General features: G+C 40.6%; 1 protein-coding gene across 4 annotated transcripts in view; it reads left to right on the forward strand.

Moving 5' to 3' along the window:
* Positions 1-12,242, forward strand: part of fkbp15b (FKBP prolyl isomerase family member 15b) — a 41,922-nt gene that overhangs the window by 14,341 nt on the left and 15,339 nt on the right. For 3 of the 4 annotated variants that reach the window (XM_039802808.1, XM_039802810.1, XM_039802806.1), the window contains exons 9-19: positions 636-779; positions 2,165-2,319; positions 2,423-2,471; positions 2,986-3,102; positions 5,333-5,417; positions 5,577-5,677; positions 5,766-5,853; positions 6,250-6,359; positions 6,449-6,547; positions 9,128-9,222; positions 10,664-10,766. In XM_039802808.1, the coding sequence (XP_039658742.1) occupies positions 636-779; positions 2,165-2,319; positions 2,423-2,471; positions 2,986-3,102; positions 5,333-5,417; positions 5,577-5,677; positions 5,766-5,853; positions 6,250-6,359; positions 6,449-6,547; positions 9,128-9,222; positions 10,664-10,766 (1,146 nt within the window). The remainder of the gene's footprint in view (positions 1-635; positions 780-2,164; positions 2,320-2,422; positions 2,472-2,985; positions 3,103-5,332; positions 5,418-5,576; positions 5,678-5,765; positions 5,854-6,249; positions 6,360-6,448; positions 6,548-9,127; positions 9,223-10,663; positions 10,767-12,242) is intronic. The other variant, XM_039802807.1, reaches the window with a different exon arrangement.

The following is a 12,242-nucleotide window of genomic DNA, read 5'->3' on the forward strand; positions in this document are numbered from 1 at the left end:
TATATATATATATATATATATATATAAAAAAATATATATATATATATATATATATATATATATATATATATATATATATATATATATATATATATATATATACACTAATGCTTGTTGAAATGCTCCTGCAGCGCTTCAGAATGTTTTTTTTTTTTCTTCTTTTTTTTTTATATTTATTCTGTGGTGTTGTAGTTCTTTCTGTCGCTAGTACAAATATCATTTGCTGTATTACGACCACAAATGAGACCAACATGCAACTTATTACAGCCAATCTAGACACCAGTCTTATAATGCCGATGAGGAAATTGGGGAATTGTTTCAGACATTGTTTCCAGACTCTGACATCTGACTTTGTTTTTGATGTCGTGATTTAGGTCTTAAATCTCATTCATAATGGTCTTAAAAAGGTCCTAAAAAGTCTTAAATTTGACTTGGTGAAACCTGTAGAAACCCTGTATACGTTTATATTTAGTGAGACGTTGGTTTAGTGGGAATGAGGGTACTGCAAAAAGAAGTATGGTAATGTTAAAAACCAGCATAAAAGACAAAAAGGCATTTGAGGATGAGGTATATATTACTATATACATGTATTACATTATTATTACTATGTATTATTACCTTCTCTGTATTATCAGGGCTGGGAGGAAGGGATGCTTGGGATGAAGAAGGCGGGCCGTCGTCTCATTGTCATCCCACCCAACCAGGCTTACGGATCCAAGGGCGTCCCCAACCGTGTCCCGGCTAACAGCACTCTTATTTTCGAAGCAGAGCTTCGACGGGTAACAACCACTGAACAATTTTCTGCATCCATCTGCTCTTGTATTTGACCTTTTCTAAAATACCTAAACATTCCAGTCACATTGAACACTTATGTTATGTATGTGGTTAAGTAACTGCAACTTCTGATATGACCCCTTTACTCCTAGTTGCTTGTAATTGTGGTGGAGTTTCCAGCTTACAAACTGATGCTATTTAAGTTGAGATAGTGGTACCTCAGGTCTCATTCAGGTCAGGGGCAAACATAACCTCATAAACTTTCCAGGCAGAGCAGTACTTCGCCTCTGTGTCTCCATGGAGGACGGGAGACGTAGCAGCTGTATGATAAGACAGTGCTGCCTCATCCTGCCAAGGCCATAGAGCAGAGATCTTCAACAGGGTGTCTGTTGAAGATCCCCTGGGGGGGTCAACAATGTATGAGTTGAAAACGCATCTTGTTTTCACATAAGGGCCCTGTTCATGTTGCACAGACATTTTAATTGCATTTTGTGTCTGTTAAGAGGCACAAAGGCACTCTAAAACTTGCCCTGACAACTGCCTTTTTTAGCTCAGTGGAAGCTTGTACATGTAGCTGCAGCTACTCCCTTTTGCCTGCACCGATTCGGGTCGGGTTTTTTTCAATCAAAAGTACACGCATATTTAATAGCGATCAAGATTAACGTAAAAATTGGCCGGAATTTGCCTTTTTAAGGGGTCCTTCCCTTAAAGGAATACGCCACCGTTTGTTGAAATAGGGCTTATCACGGTCTACCCTGGCTGTAGATATGTGGGCAAACACATTTTTTTGTCTCAGTGCAAGTAATTAGGTTGTTTTTTTGTCTTTTGTTGGCTCACTTTTACTCACAACATGCTAACCGGCAACATAGGATTCCATTCACTACGCTAAGCTAGCTAGCGGTGGCGCTGCCGATGTTGCACCGGACTAAAACAATGTATCCACAAAAAATGCGTTGGCCCACCTATCTACAGCTAGGGGAGACCGTGATAAGCTCTATTTCAACAAACGGTGTTGTATCCCTTTAAAAAACAATGAAGACCCCTGCCATAGAGAAAGTAAACACATAACACATTTTGTCTGTCTTGAGATATTTGGGTGCCCGAAATATCTTTGTTTACCTTTTTAAAGGTTCAGCTAAACATAACGCCTACTGCATGAGTTTAAATTCTGACTTCAGACAGGAACTTCAGAGAGTTAGGAACGGCACGACACAAAACACATCACCGTTAAACTGTACCGCCTGCCTAAATTCTCTCCTCAATTTATTAAATGCTACTGTGTAATTCATCATTCTTCATGTATGTGAAATGAGTTGTGCTGCTCCTGAGTTCCTTATCAGTAGTGTTGATGAAGTGTGAACTGACTTTTCTTTGCTTTCTTTTGCTAAAGGTGAAGTTTTCCAAGGACAATGGGTCTGTTAGTACCAGTACCAGCTCCAGAGGCTCTGCTGCTCCCTCCCCTATTCCCTCCCCAGCCCCCAGTGTGGAGAGTCTGGCCTCAGATCCTCCGGTACAGCTGGCCGCCTCCAGTCCAGGCAGACCAGGGTGAGATTTAGGCCTCAGGAAAAAGTCAACCGCATTATCATTAACTCGTGTGTCTTGTAAGATGGTTTGTCTGTGACCTTCTTTTGTGTTTGTTTTTTTGCAGGGAGCCACCACTTCGTGCAAAGTCAAACTCCCTCAGTGAACAGTTGGCAGTAAGAATGCTCACTGCTCATTTTTTCTTCTTATTAACTACGTACTTGATATTATATATACTTTATTTAATCAGGAAATCACATTGAAATCAAGATCTCATTTACAAGTACAAATAAGAAATATTTCAATATCAAGACAGCAGTATGCAGGCGTAATTGGAAAAAATATTATAAAATTATTTCATTCAAATAATTAAGAATGATTAAAAATCAAAAACACATTAAAGAAACCCCATTTATAAAAAGTGCATTTTAAAGTAACAGTGCAAATACAAAGACGTATGACTGTACTATGTAAAAAGTCACATGAATGAGATCTCAAAATTGGTATTAGTGCATCCAAGTTTAGATTACTCTGTACATTATTCCAGAGAAACAGGGCAAAATATCTAAAGGCTGTGTTACCGAGATTACTGTTAACTGGAGGGACAAATAGTGTAAGCCAATCCTGAAATTAATTGTATTCAGTTATTTTGCTGCTGTATTGATGGAAGCTTTCTTTTTCAAACTTCAGAATCCAGACGCCACTAAAGCCAAGTTGATCTCTCGCATGGCGAAGATGGGCCAGCCCATGTTGCCCTTCCTGACAGGAGGCGCCAGCCAGCCTGAATCCAGTGATTCTGAGCTCGAGGTGGGTCGGCAGAATTTTTTAATTTTAAAGGGGTTTTAGAGGCTTTTCTGTGGAAGTTAAAGAATAAGTGTGGCAATATTCTATATATTTCCTATTGATCAACAAATTCCATAAAAAATGTATGTAACCTATTAACAAGTATTGTGTATCAAAGCTAGGGCTGTACCGAATACCGTTTTTTGTACTTTGAAGCTTCTGTGCTTTTTAACAGAGAATATTCAAAGATTTGGTGGCGGGGGAAACCCACATTTCCAACCGCACTTGAAGGCAGCTTTATTTCACGAAAAAGAGAGAAAATAAAAGGCGATGAAGCGACTGCTTTGTTGTTGCAGGACACAGTCACCTGTTGTTACACAAAATCCTGGGCGGTTCAGTGCTTGGGTTTCGTTGCACGACAAATTGTTAACATACATATTAACTTGGATTTAACAAATGGAATGTACTAACAAACAAACTTTATTTTTACCTTTTATAGTGTTTAAAAAATATTTACAACATTATTGTCCACAGCAGGTTGATGTCAGGTTGCTTTTCTCCAAAAGTTGGATCGGACTCAACTTTTTGCCGCAGGCATTCAAAACAAGCGAAAAGACACCTTTTGCCTGTCTAACGAGTGACGCCCGACACAGTGTGTGCGAATGAATGCTTAGCCAGCAGGCTGTTACAGTAGATGAGATGAGATAGACGACGTAGTTCTGTGTAAATTAGCCAGCGGCTAGCAGACATTTATCTAGCAGCATAAAACATAAAAACACCACAGTGAAATTCAGCCTGCATGTACGTTCTAAAAAAAAAAAACAACAGCGAATATTCAAATCCCAAAATTGAAAATCGAATACCTACCCATCGAATATTCAGATCCAGCCCTAATCAAAGCCTGATCTATTTTCTTCCATTGTTGTCTTAACTAATAAAAATGCATCAATGAGACATACTGTTGGACTGGGTGACCTGTTCCTTCATTACCATGAACACACACTGTAGTTTATTTTGACTCAATCCCACACACACCGTCCTGCTGCCAGAAATACTCACTGGGGCACCAAATGTGGATTAATCCACTGCTGAAAATAGTCCTAAAAAATGCACTACTATAATCAACTATAATGTTGATTTAAAAACTACAATAACTAGCTGTTTTAAGAAATTATGTAATTATGTTCTTTGAAAAATAAACTGGTGTGAAAATGTAAGCCTTCAGTAAGAGCAGACAGGGTCAGAAAGTACTAACGCATTGTTGGTTTCGGTCTTTTAATGGGATTTGTTGACGATAAGAAAAATATAGAATAACACCTGAAATAGAAACCCATACCTACAGTATCTCACAAAAGTGAGTACGCCCCTCACATTTTAGTAAACATTTCATTATATCTTTTAATGGGACAACACTGAAGAAATTACACTTTGCTACAATGTAAAGTATTAAGTGTACAGCTTGTACAACAGTGTAAATGTGCTGTTCCCTCAAAATAACTCAACACACAGCCATTAATTAAAATAGCCCCACATCATCACATAACCTTCACCATACCTAGAGATTGGCATGGGGGTACTTTCCATAAAATCATCTCTCAATGCAAATCAAACCAGCTATTAGGCTAACCGACATAAAACCATGCCAATCTCTAGGTATGGTGAAGGCTGTGTGATGATGTGGGGGGGCTATTTTAATTCCAAAGGCCAAGGGAACATAGTATCATAGTATGCATAGTATCCTGGATCCATGAAATAACTGGCCTTTAAAAATAAAAATCTGCCTGCCTCTATGGGAATTTAACATAGGGGTGTACTGACTTTTGTTGCCAGCGGTTTAGACATTAATGGCTGTGTGTTGAGTTATTTTGAGGGGACAGCACATTTACACTGTTATACAAGCTGTACACTTAATACTTTACTTTGTAGCAAAGTGTAATTTCTTCAGTGTTGTCCCATTAAAAGATATAATGAAATATTTACTAAAATGTGAGGGGTGTACTCACTTTTGTGAGATAATATATGTGTCCAAAAAAACATGAGGGGAAACATGAAGGCTTCCATCTTTACAAAAGCTCATAGATAAAAGTATATTACAATGTTTAGTCATTGATTCAGCGTGGAAAAAGAATATCTGGGGCTGCCATCTGCATCACTTCAGGAATTGTTCAGAAAAGGAGAAATCAATGTTCTTAAACTTTCCAATCAGAATTGAACCTCAACCAACATAATGTCTAAATATTGCGTTGGTCTCTAGGACACTAGTGGCAACAGAGCGAAGGATCGGCCTGCGGCTCCATCTCCAGTGCAGATCTCCACTGCTGCTCCAGCTTCAGCACACGGTAAGCTTCTCTCATATGTTTAATATGCATTCCTCCCACGGCTCAGATTACATTACATTACAAAGAACACAGTTTCCTATGATGGTGTACAGTATGTTTAACAGTTTCTTAGTAGAGTCCCTGCGTCTGCTCTGAAATTAAATATTGTTTTTCCCGCAGTTTATCCTCATCCTCACACTGCTCCACCCTCTGCCTTACTTCCTATTACGCCCACTGTTCCCCCACAGCCTGGGCTGTCGGGCAGCAGCCATGCCTTTCAGGTGAGATTTCACCATATTTTGCACCGACTTATCAGTAAGTACATCATGGACAGATCTGGTAATATCAGTGCATTATGTTGTTTCATAGCCTTACTCCTACACACAGACCTCTGTGGCTCCGTCTCAGCTGCAGCCTGTTGGCCAGGTCTACCCTGCGCAAACTGTCCCATACATGGGTAAGAGTTTTCCATTCAATTACAAGGAAAGCCATTATGATCAAACCAGCGGGGTGTTTATGTCAAGGGTTGTACAAAATGAAATGTAAAATGTAGGGCAGTTTGTTAGTAAACCTGTACCCTAAGCTAAGTCTAGAGTGTGGTCTAGACCTACTCTATCTGTAAAGTGTCTTGAGATAATTCTTGTTATGATTTGATACGATAAATAAAATTTAATTGAATTGTGCCTTGAATTTTTAAGTTAATTTTACCATTTTTATGATGCAGTTCCTCTGCAACAGCATCTCATTAATTAATATAACTACACTGGTGCAAGACAGTTTTGCGTTTTGATTTAAATGGCGAAACTGTTAAATGTCAAAATGATAAACCTTGCGATTGTGTTGTTCTCGCCAGGCTCAAGTGATGTGACTTCCTTCTTGATGACTGAGGCCCGACAACACAACACAGAGATCCGGTTATCTGTCGGAAAAGTAGCAGATAAAGTGGATCAACTAGCCTCGAAGGTATACGCTGTTTGTACACGAATATGTTCATTTAGGGGCTTTAATAGAAAGCGGATACATCTGGTTCTTGTCTTTTTGAACTTTGACAGATAGATGACCTCCAGAGGCAGGGAAGTCTTTCTACGGCTGTTCCTAGTATGTCAATGGAAACCTCCATGATCATGCACAACATCCAAAGAATTATCCAGGTACACACCAGAATAGTGCCTTGTGGTTTTGGAGGCTCTGTCACTGGTGGTTTTTCCCCCTCAGGTCTTTTTAGTGTGTGTGTGTGTGTGTGTGTGTGTGTGTGTGTGTGTGTGTGTGTGTGTGTGTGTGTGTGTGTGTGTGTGTGTGTGTGTCTGTGTGTGTGTGTGTGTGTGTGTGTGTGTGTGTGTGTGTGTGTGTGTGTGTGTGTGTGTGTGTGTGTGTGTGTGTGTGTGTGTGTCTTTTTCATTTTTAACAAAATACAAAACAAAACCCGGCACAAATCAAGAAAAGATGACCGTAACTACAATATTCAAGACCATTGAACAAAATTAACAGTCAATAAACCAAACGACGTTCCACTTCCGGGATTGGTCAGTTGCCGCCGGAAATTTCGCCGTATGTCCTTCCTTTCGGCCGGTTGTCCGTTACCTTCCTCTTTTTTTGTGTTGGCATTCTAAACTCCGGTGGATTTATGAGGACTGTGGTTAAAGGGAAATTTCACCGCTGAATATATCTTTAAATTGGGTCACTAATGTAGTAGAAATGTGGTGCCTTCTAGGCCGAGATAAGCCAGAAAATGTGTTTTTGGCTCATATGGATGAAAGACACCAAATCCCAGAATGCACTTGCTTTGCTGCTGTATGAGGCCACTCCCAAGCCACGCCTACCCTTTACAGAAAGACAGTGAGACGATCAACTCAACAAGTGTTTTATTGTCATTTCAACCATATACACGAAAAAACGTTTCACCGTGGCTCAAGTGGTGTTACACATTTACAACATGCTTTTTTTTGGCCACAGCTGATACATTATCCGGACTTCTTTTAGCGGATTGATTGATAGCTCCAGAGTGAACAGAACTGTGTCCATGGCAACGCTCTGCTATGCATGGCAATGGTGTGTTATCCTTAGCAACGGTCTGTTATCAAGAAATAACAGACCGCATTCTACATTAGAATTCAACCAAGCCATAAAAGAAGGCTAACACATAGCTACTAGCATTAACTCTTGGTGGGCTGTGGTATAAACATCGAGTATAAACACAGCCGTACATTTGCGGGGGATGTAGCTAGAATTGTCGGCATTTTACAGTCACAAATTCCACCAGCAGTTAGCTAGCAGTTAGTTTGATACAAATCACCCCATTTCTGCATCAGGCAGTCCGTGGTAACACAGCCCTCCTCTACTAGCTAGTCTTACACGGTGACTGAGCAGCAGGCTGGATTGTCCACAGCAATATTTCCACAACAACAAAAACACAGCAGTCTCTGAACTCACGTTGGGAGTTTCGTTGAAGTTGGATGTAGTCCAGTTTGTTTAATGAGCGGACACTTGCAAGCAGGATTGGTGAACAGATGGCTGGCTAGCGTTAGCTTTCCACTGGCACACTCGTTCAACGCTCCCCGCTGATGAGGTCTCTTTACCGGCCAGAGGCATCGAGCACCACCGCTGGTCTCCGTGCAGGCGAAGCTCGCGTAGTGTGTGGAGTATTGCGTCTGTAATAAAGTGTCCTGCATATTCTCCGATCTGTACCAATGTATCCGGGTGGTACACGTGTGCGGTAGTTTGAATGCACATAATTGTTGTTCTAAAATTTCCGTCGGGATGAACAGTTTCTGCTCCTGCTGAGAAGCTAAGCGAGGATTCAAGATGGCTGACACTCGTTTTTTCCTCGGCAATCTCTGGAAAAAGCCGACAGTCCAACCCCCTTTGGGCTATCCGGAAGTGGCTCCTAATACAGGCTGTAGTCTTTTGACTCTGGGCAAAACAACCTCTGACGCAAAAATCGTCATTTTGCGTCATCTGAGGCTTTTTTCCAGACCCACAATACAGAGATCTCCCCTCTCAGGGGGACATGAGGGAGGCAAGCATGGTCATTCAAAAATACTACCAGGTTTCTACTGATACAAAACTTAATGCTAATCGGTGAAGTTTCCCTTTAACTGCTCCTCAGATCTCTGCAGATATCTGTCCAATCTGAGTTTTCTGTTGCACGACTAAAACAACTTTTGAATGTACACGTCCCACCAAAACAAGTTCCTTCCCGAGGCTATTTTGCAGAGGCACCGGGGCTCCGTGCGGTGCTTAGCGCCGCCCTAGATGATTGTGATTGGTTTAAAGAAATGCCAATAAACCAGAGCACGTTTCTCTCCCATCCCAAAATGCTGTGTGGACTAGCCAGAAGGTCTGGCAATGCGAGACTAATAAACCAAATAAAAAATATGTATAAATGGAAACACCATAAGCCCATCATTCACGTCTCTCCCAAACACAAAGCTTCTTAGGATCCCTCCAGAAAGCTCAGTTACTTTCCCCATATTCTAGTATAGACATCCAATCTGGCAAACCGTTTATGACTTTTTTTTTTTTTTTTTTTTTTTTCAAACGCCGCCACCCTAGCCATCTCACAAGTCCACTCCTGGTTTGACGGCACCCCTTCATTCTTCCATCCCCTTAAATAATCTGTCTGACCCAGCTTATTATGTGTTTATCCATCCCACTTTGGATTGACCCTGGAACTTAAAAAAAAATAAATAAATAAATCTGAAAACTGTTCTGAAAACTCACTCTGTTTTTAGGAAAATGAATGTTTAAAAAAGGAAGTCTTTGAGAAAAGCTCTCGCATTGAGGAGCAAAACCGCAAGATCGGGGGGCTCATCAACCAGAACCAGAGGTGAGTCAGAAAATAATTGCTGACAGAAGGCCAGAACTTGTCTCTTCAATAGAAATGTTTATGATAATGTGGATCTCATAGTTTAAAGCCACCATTACGTCACTTATGTTATTATTTTGTAGAGCTGCAAAGATTAATCGAATGATTGATTAGTTGTCAACTAATAAATTGATTGCCACCTATTTTGATAATCCATTAATTGGTTTGTCATCTTTTTAAATGAAAAAAGTATTTTTATAGATGGCAGATGCAGCCCGTTCCATTGAAAGCAAATCCATAAAGTCCTTTCAACCAATCGTCTGTGCTAAAGCAATTTGGTTTATGAATTTTCCAATTCATCGTAATAATTCGCTGAACCGACAGCCACGCTATCCCGCTCCAACGGAATCTAAATTTGAGGTAACTCGGGTCATATCTCCTGACTGTTTTGCATCGTTTGCAAACTTTTGCAAAACGGGCACTTTTGTGAAGGTAATACAAATACAATTGCCCTATCAACTTACATTGTAGCTTCTTTCGCCACTGCTGACTGCAGCGATCTTGCTTAACACTGGACCGATGTCACAGATTGTTGTTCCCATCAGTCACTTAGACACAAAAACATAGGGAAATAGGTCACAGGTTGAAAAAAAACGCCAGTTACCCTTTAAGTAGCGACTAGCAGTTATGCTCTATTTCTATAGTGTTATGTTTTTAAATTAATTTCATTTAAAAAAAATTATAAATCAGAGATTACATCCACGTACCACTAGAGGGAGCTCGTGTGTCACCAGTGATACTTGTACCACAGTTTGAGAACCAGTTGTGTAAAGAAATTATCTGGAATGTTTTCACTCTAAAGCGTGATTTATGCTTCTGCGTAAAATCTATGCCGAAAAATTTAGCTACACATTGTGGCAACGAACTTTGCTCAGCCGTAGCTTGGTAGCGTTGCATTTCCCCCAACTCATTTCCTGGTTCTCTTTCTCCATAAACAACATGCACTGTATTTGTATGGACTGTATTTATAATAGCGCTTTTCTAGTCTTAACGACTACTCAAAGCGCTTTTACACACTCTACCACTGAGCCACAGCCGCCCCATGAAATCAAGGAGACGGTTAACTTTTTCTGCTACAGATTTCCTACCGTGGTCAGAAAGCACTTTGTTTCTCTCACTATGACTCTAGAGTCGCTACTTGCTCTGAAACTAATCACCTTCACCCTCTCACTTTCTCTACCACCCCCCTCACACACACACACACACACACACACACACACACACACACACACACACACACACACCACTAAAGAGATCGACGCAGACACCAACGCACAAGTGTAAACTTCAGACCACTTACGTTGGCTGCGGCGAAAGCTCTGTGTGGAGCCTCCGCACAACCATAAAGCAAGCTTGAATGTATGTGAGGTGGATGTAATGTGGTCGTGATGTGCTTCTCTAGTTACATGGAGCAGAGTAACCTGCTGCTGGAACAGAGGAACGACTCCCTCAAGTCTTCCAGTGAACAGATCCAGGCCAGATTACTGCATGCTGAGCAGGACAAGGTGAGGATGTTTCTTTACAGGAGAACGGGGAAACATTGAGACATTGTGCCTTCAACCTGATGCATTTCTTCACTGTTATTCAGCATTTCAGTGATTGGTCCAAAGTAGAGCCTGACTGATACCTTGGCGGGACCAGGCGAATATGTGAGATGATGAGAGACCAGAAATGTCAGTACAGAAATGCCAAAGCTATATTTGAGGTAGTTCAGAGAGTCCATCAGAGTGTCTCGACATGTTTATTGTAAAATGTCCTTCTCAGTACATATCTTGGTCTTTAGAAACCAAATTTAAGGGATTCTTATCGTAAATGTTTGTTATGCATTTATGAAGAAAAAATAGATTATTAGTCAGTATACTGGAATATCAGTATTGGTATCAACCTCAAAATCCAGAATTGGTCGGGCTAAATCCCAAATGTAGGTGAGAGTCTTAACACGTAAAGGGCCCTATCTTGCACCCAGTGCAATTTACTTTGTACACTGACGCATGTATCATTCCTATTTTGCACTTGACGCACAGCGGACTTTACCCTCCACAGACGCACGTCGGTAAATTAGGGAATGTATTTGCGTATCAGGCGCAAACGTTCCCTGGTGCTATTTTGAAGTTTCAGAAAATAATTCATTCATTACTTTGCCGCATCTCGGACTGTTCCCGCTGGCGTGCGCCAGGCAAATCCGCCATCTTAATAGCAATCCGCCATGGAACAAGCGCGCCTGCTCTTAAAGGGAATGTGAGATGACGCTCTGATTGGTTATTTTCACGTTACGCCCAAACCACACCTAGCTACTTCAGACCAACCCATTTAAGATTTGCGTCGGGCGCAAGACTCATTTATCCCGCCGGTATAATAGCAACAGCGCCCGAGATCCGCCCACAAAGATACTTGCGTTTTGCGTTTCATACTGCGTTTCAGATCGTTAAAATAGGGCCCAATGAATCAATGATCAATAATGAATCAATAATCAAACATCAGAGTGAACACAATTAAATATGTGTGAGTATGCAGCAGTCTCTTGCTGCAACCTTTTTAAAATAACTTCCATTTTCAACTGCAATTATTCACTACTTAAGCATTTTTGCATTTGAGTCTCAAATGTCAAAAAAGTCCTCCACTTTTTATTTCACATGTCCATCAACAGGTTACCAACAGGTTTTAGACACAGCTGGTTTCAGTAGCTCATAAAAAGTGGACGATTTCGAGTTACAAGGTTTTCACAGGACCGTGACGATTGTCAAAATTACGTTGCAAAGCTAATTTAACACTGCTATACACTGTTCTGTTCTAGAAATAAGTGATATGTTTAGAATAATACCGTAAGAACACATGCGTCATTATCATCTATTCTACGCAATCTAAATTTCACACACAAGGTTTTCACTTCAGTAATATACTTTCTATTTACCACCGTCAGTGGCGATTGGGCTGGTTTTGATTTAATCATTTACTTTCTGTTCCTGACACTGAAAACTACA

This window comes from Perca fluviatilis, chromosome 6, assembly GCF_010015445.1.
Source record: "Perca fluviatilis chromosome 6, GENO_Pfluv_1.0, whole genome shotgun sequence".
Lineage (NCBI taxonomy): Eukaryota > Metazoa > Chordata > Actinopteri > Perciformes > Percidae > Perca > Perca fluviatilis.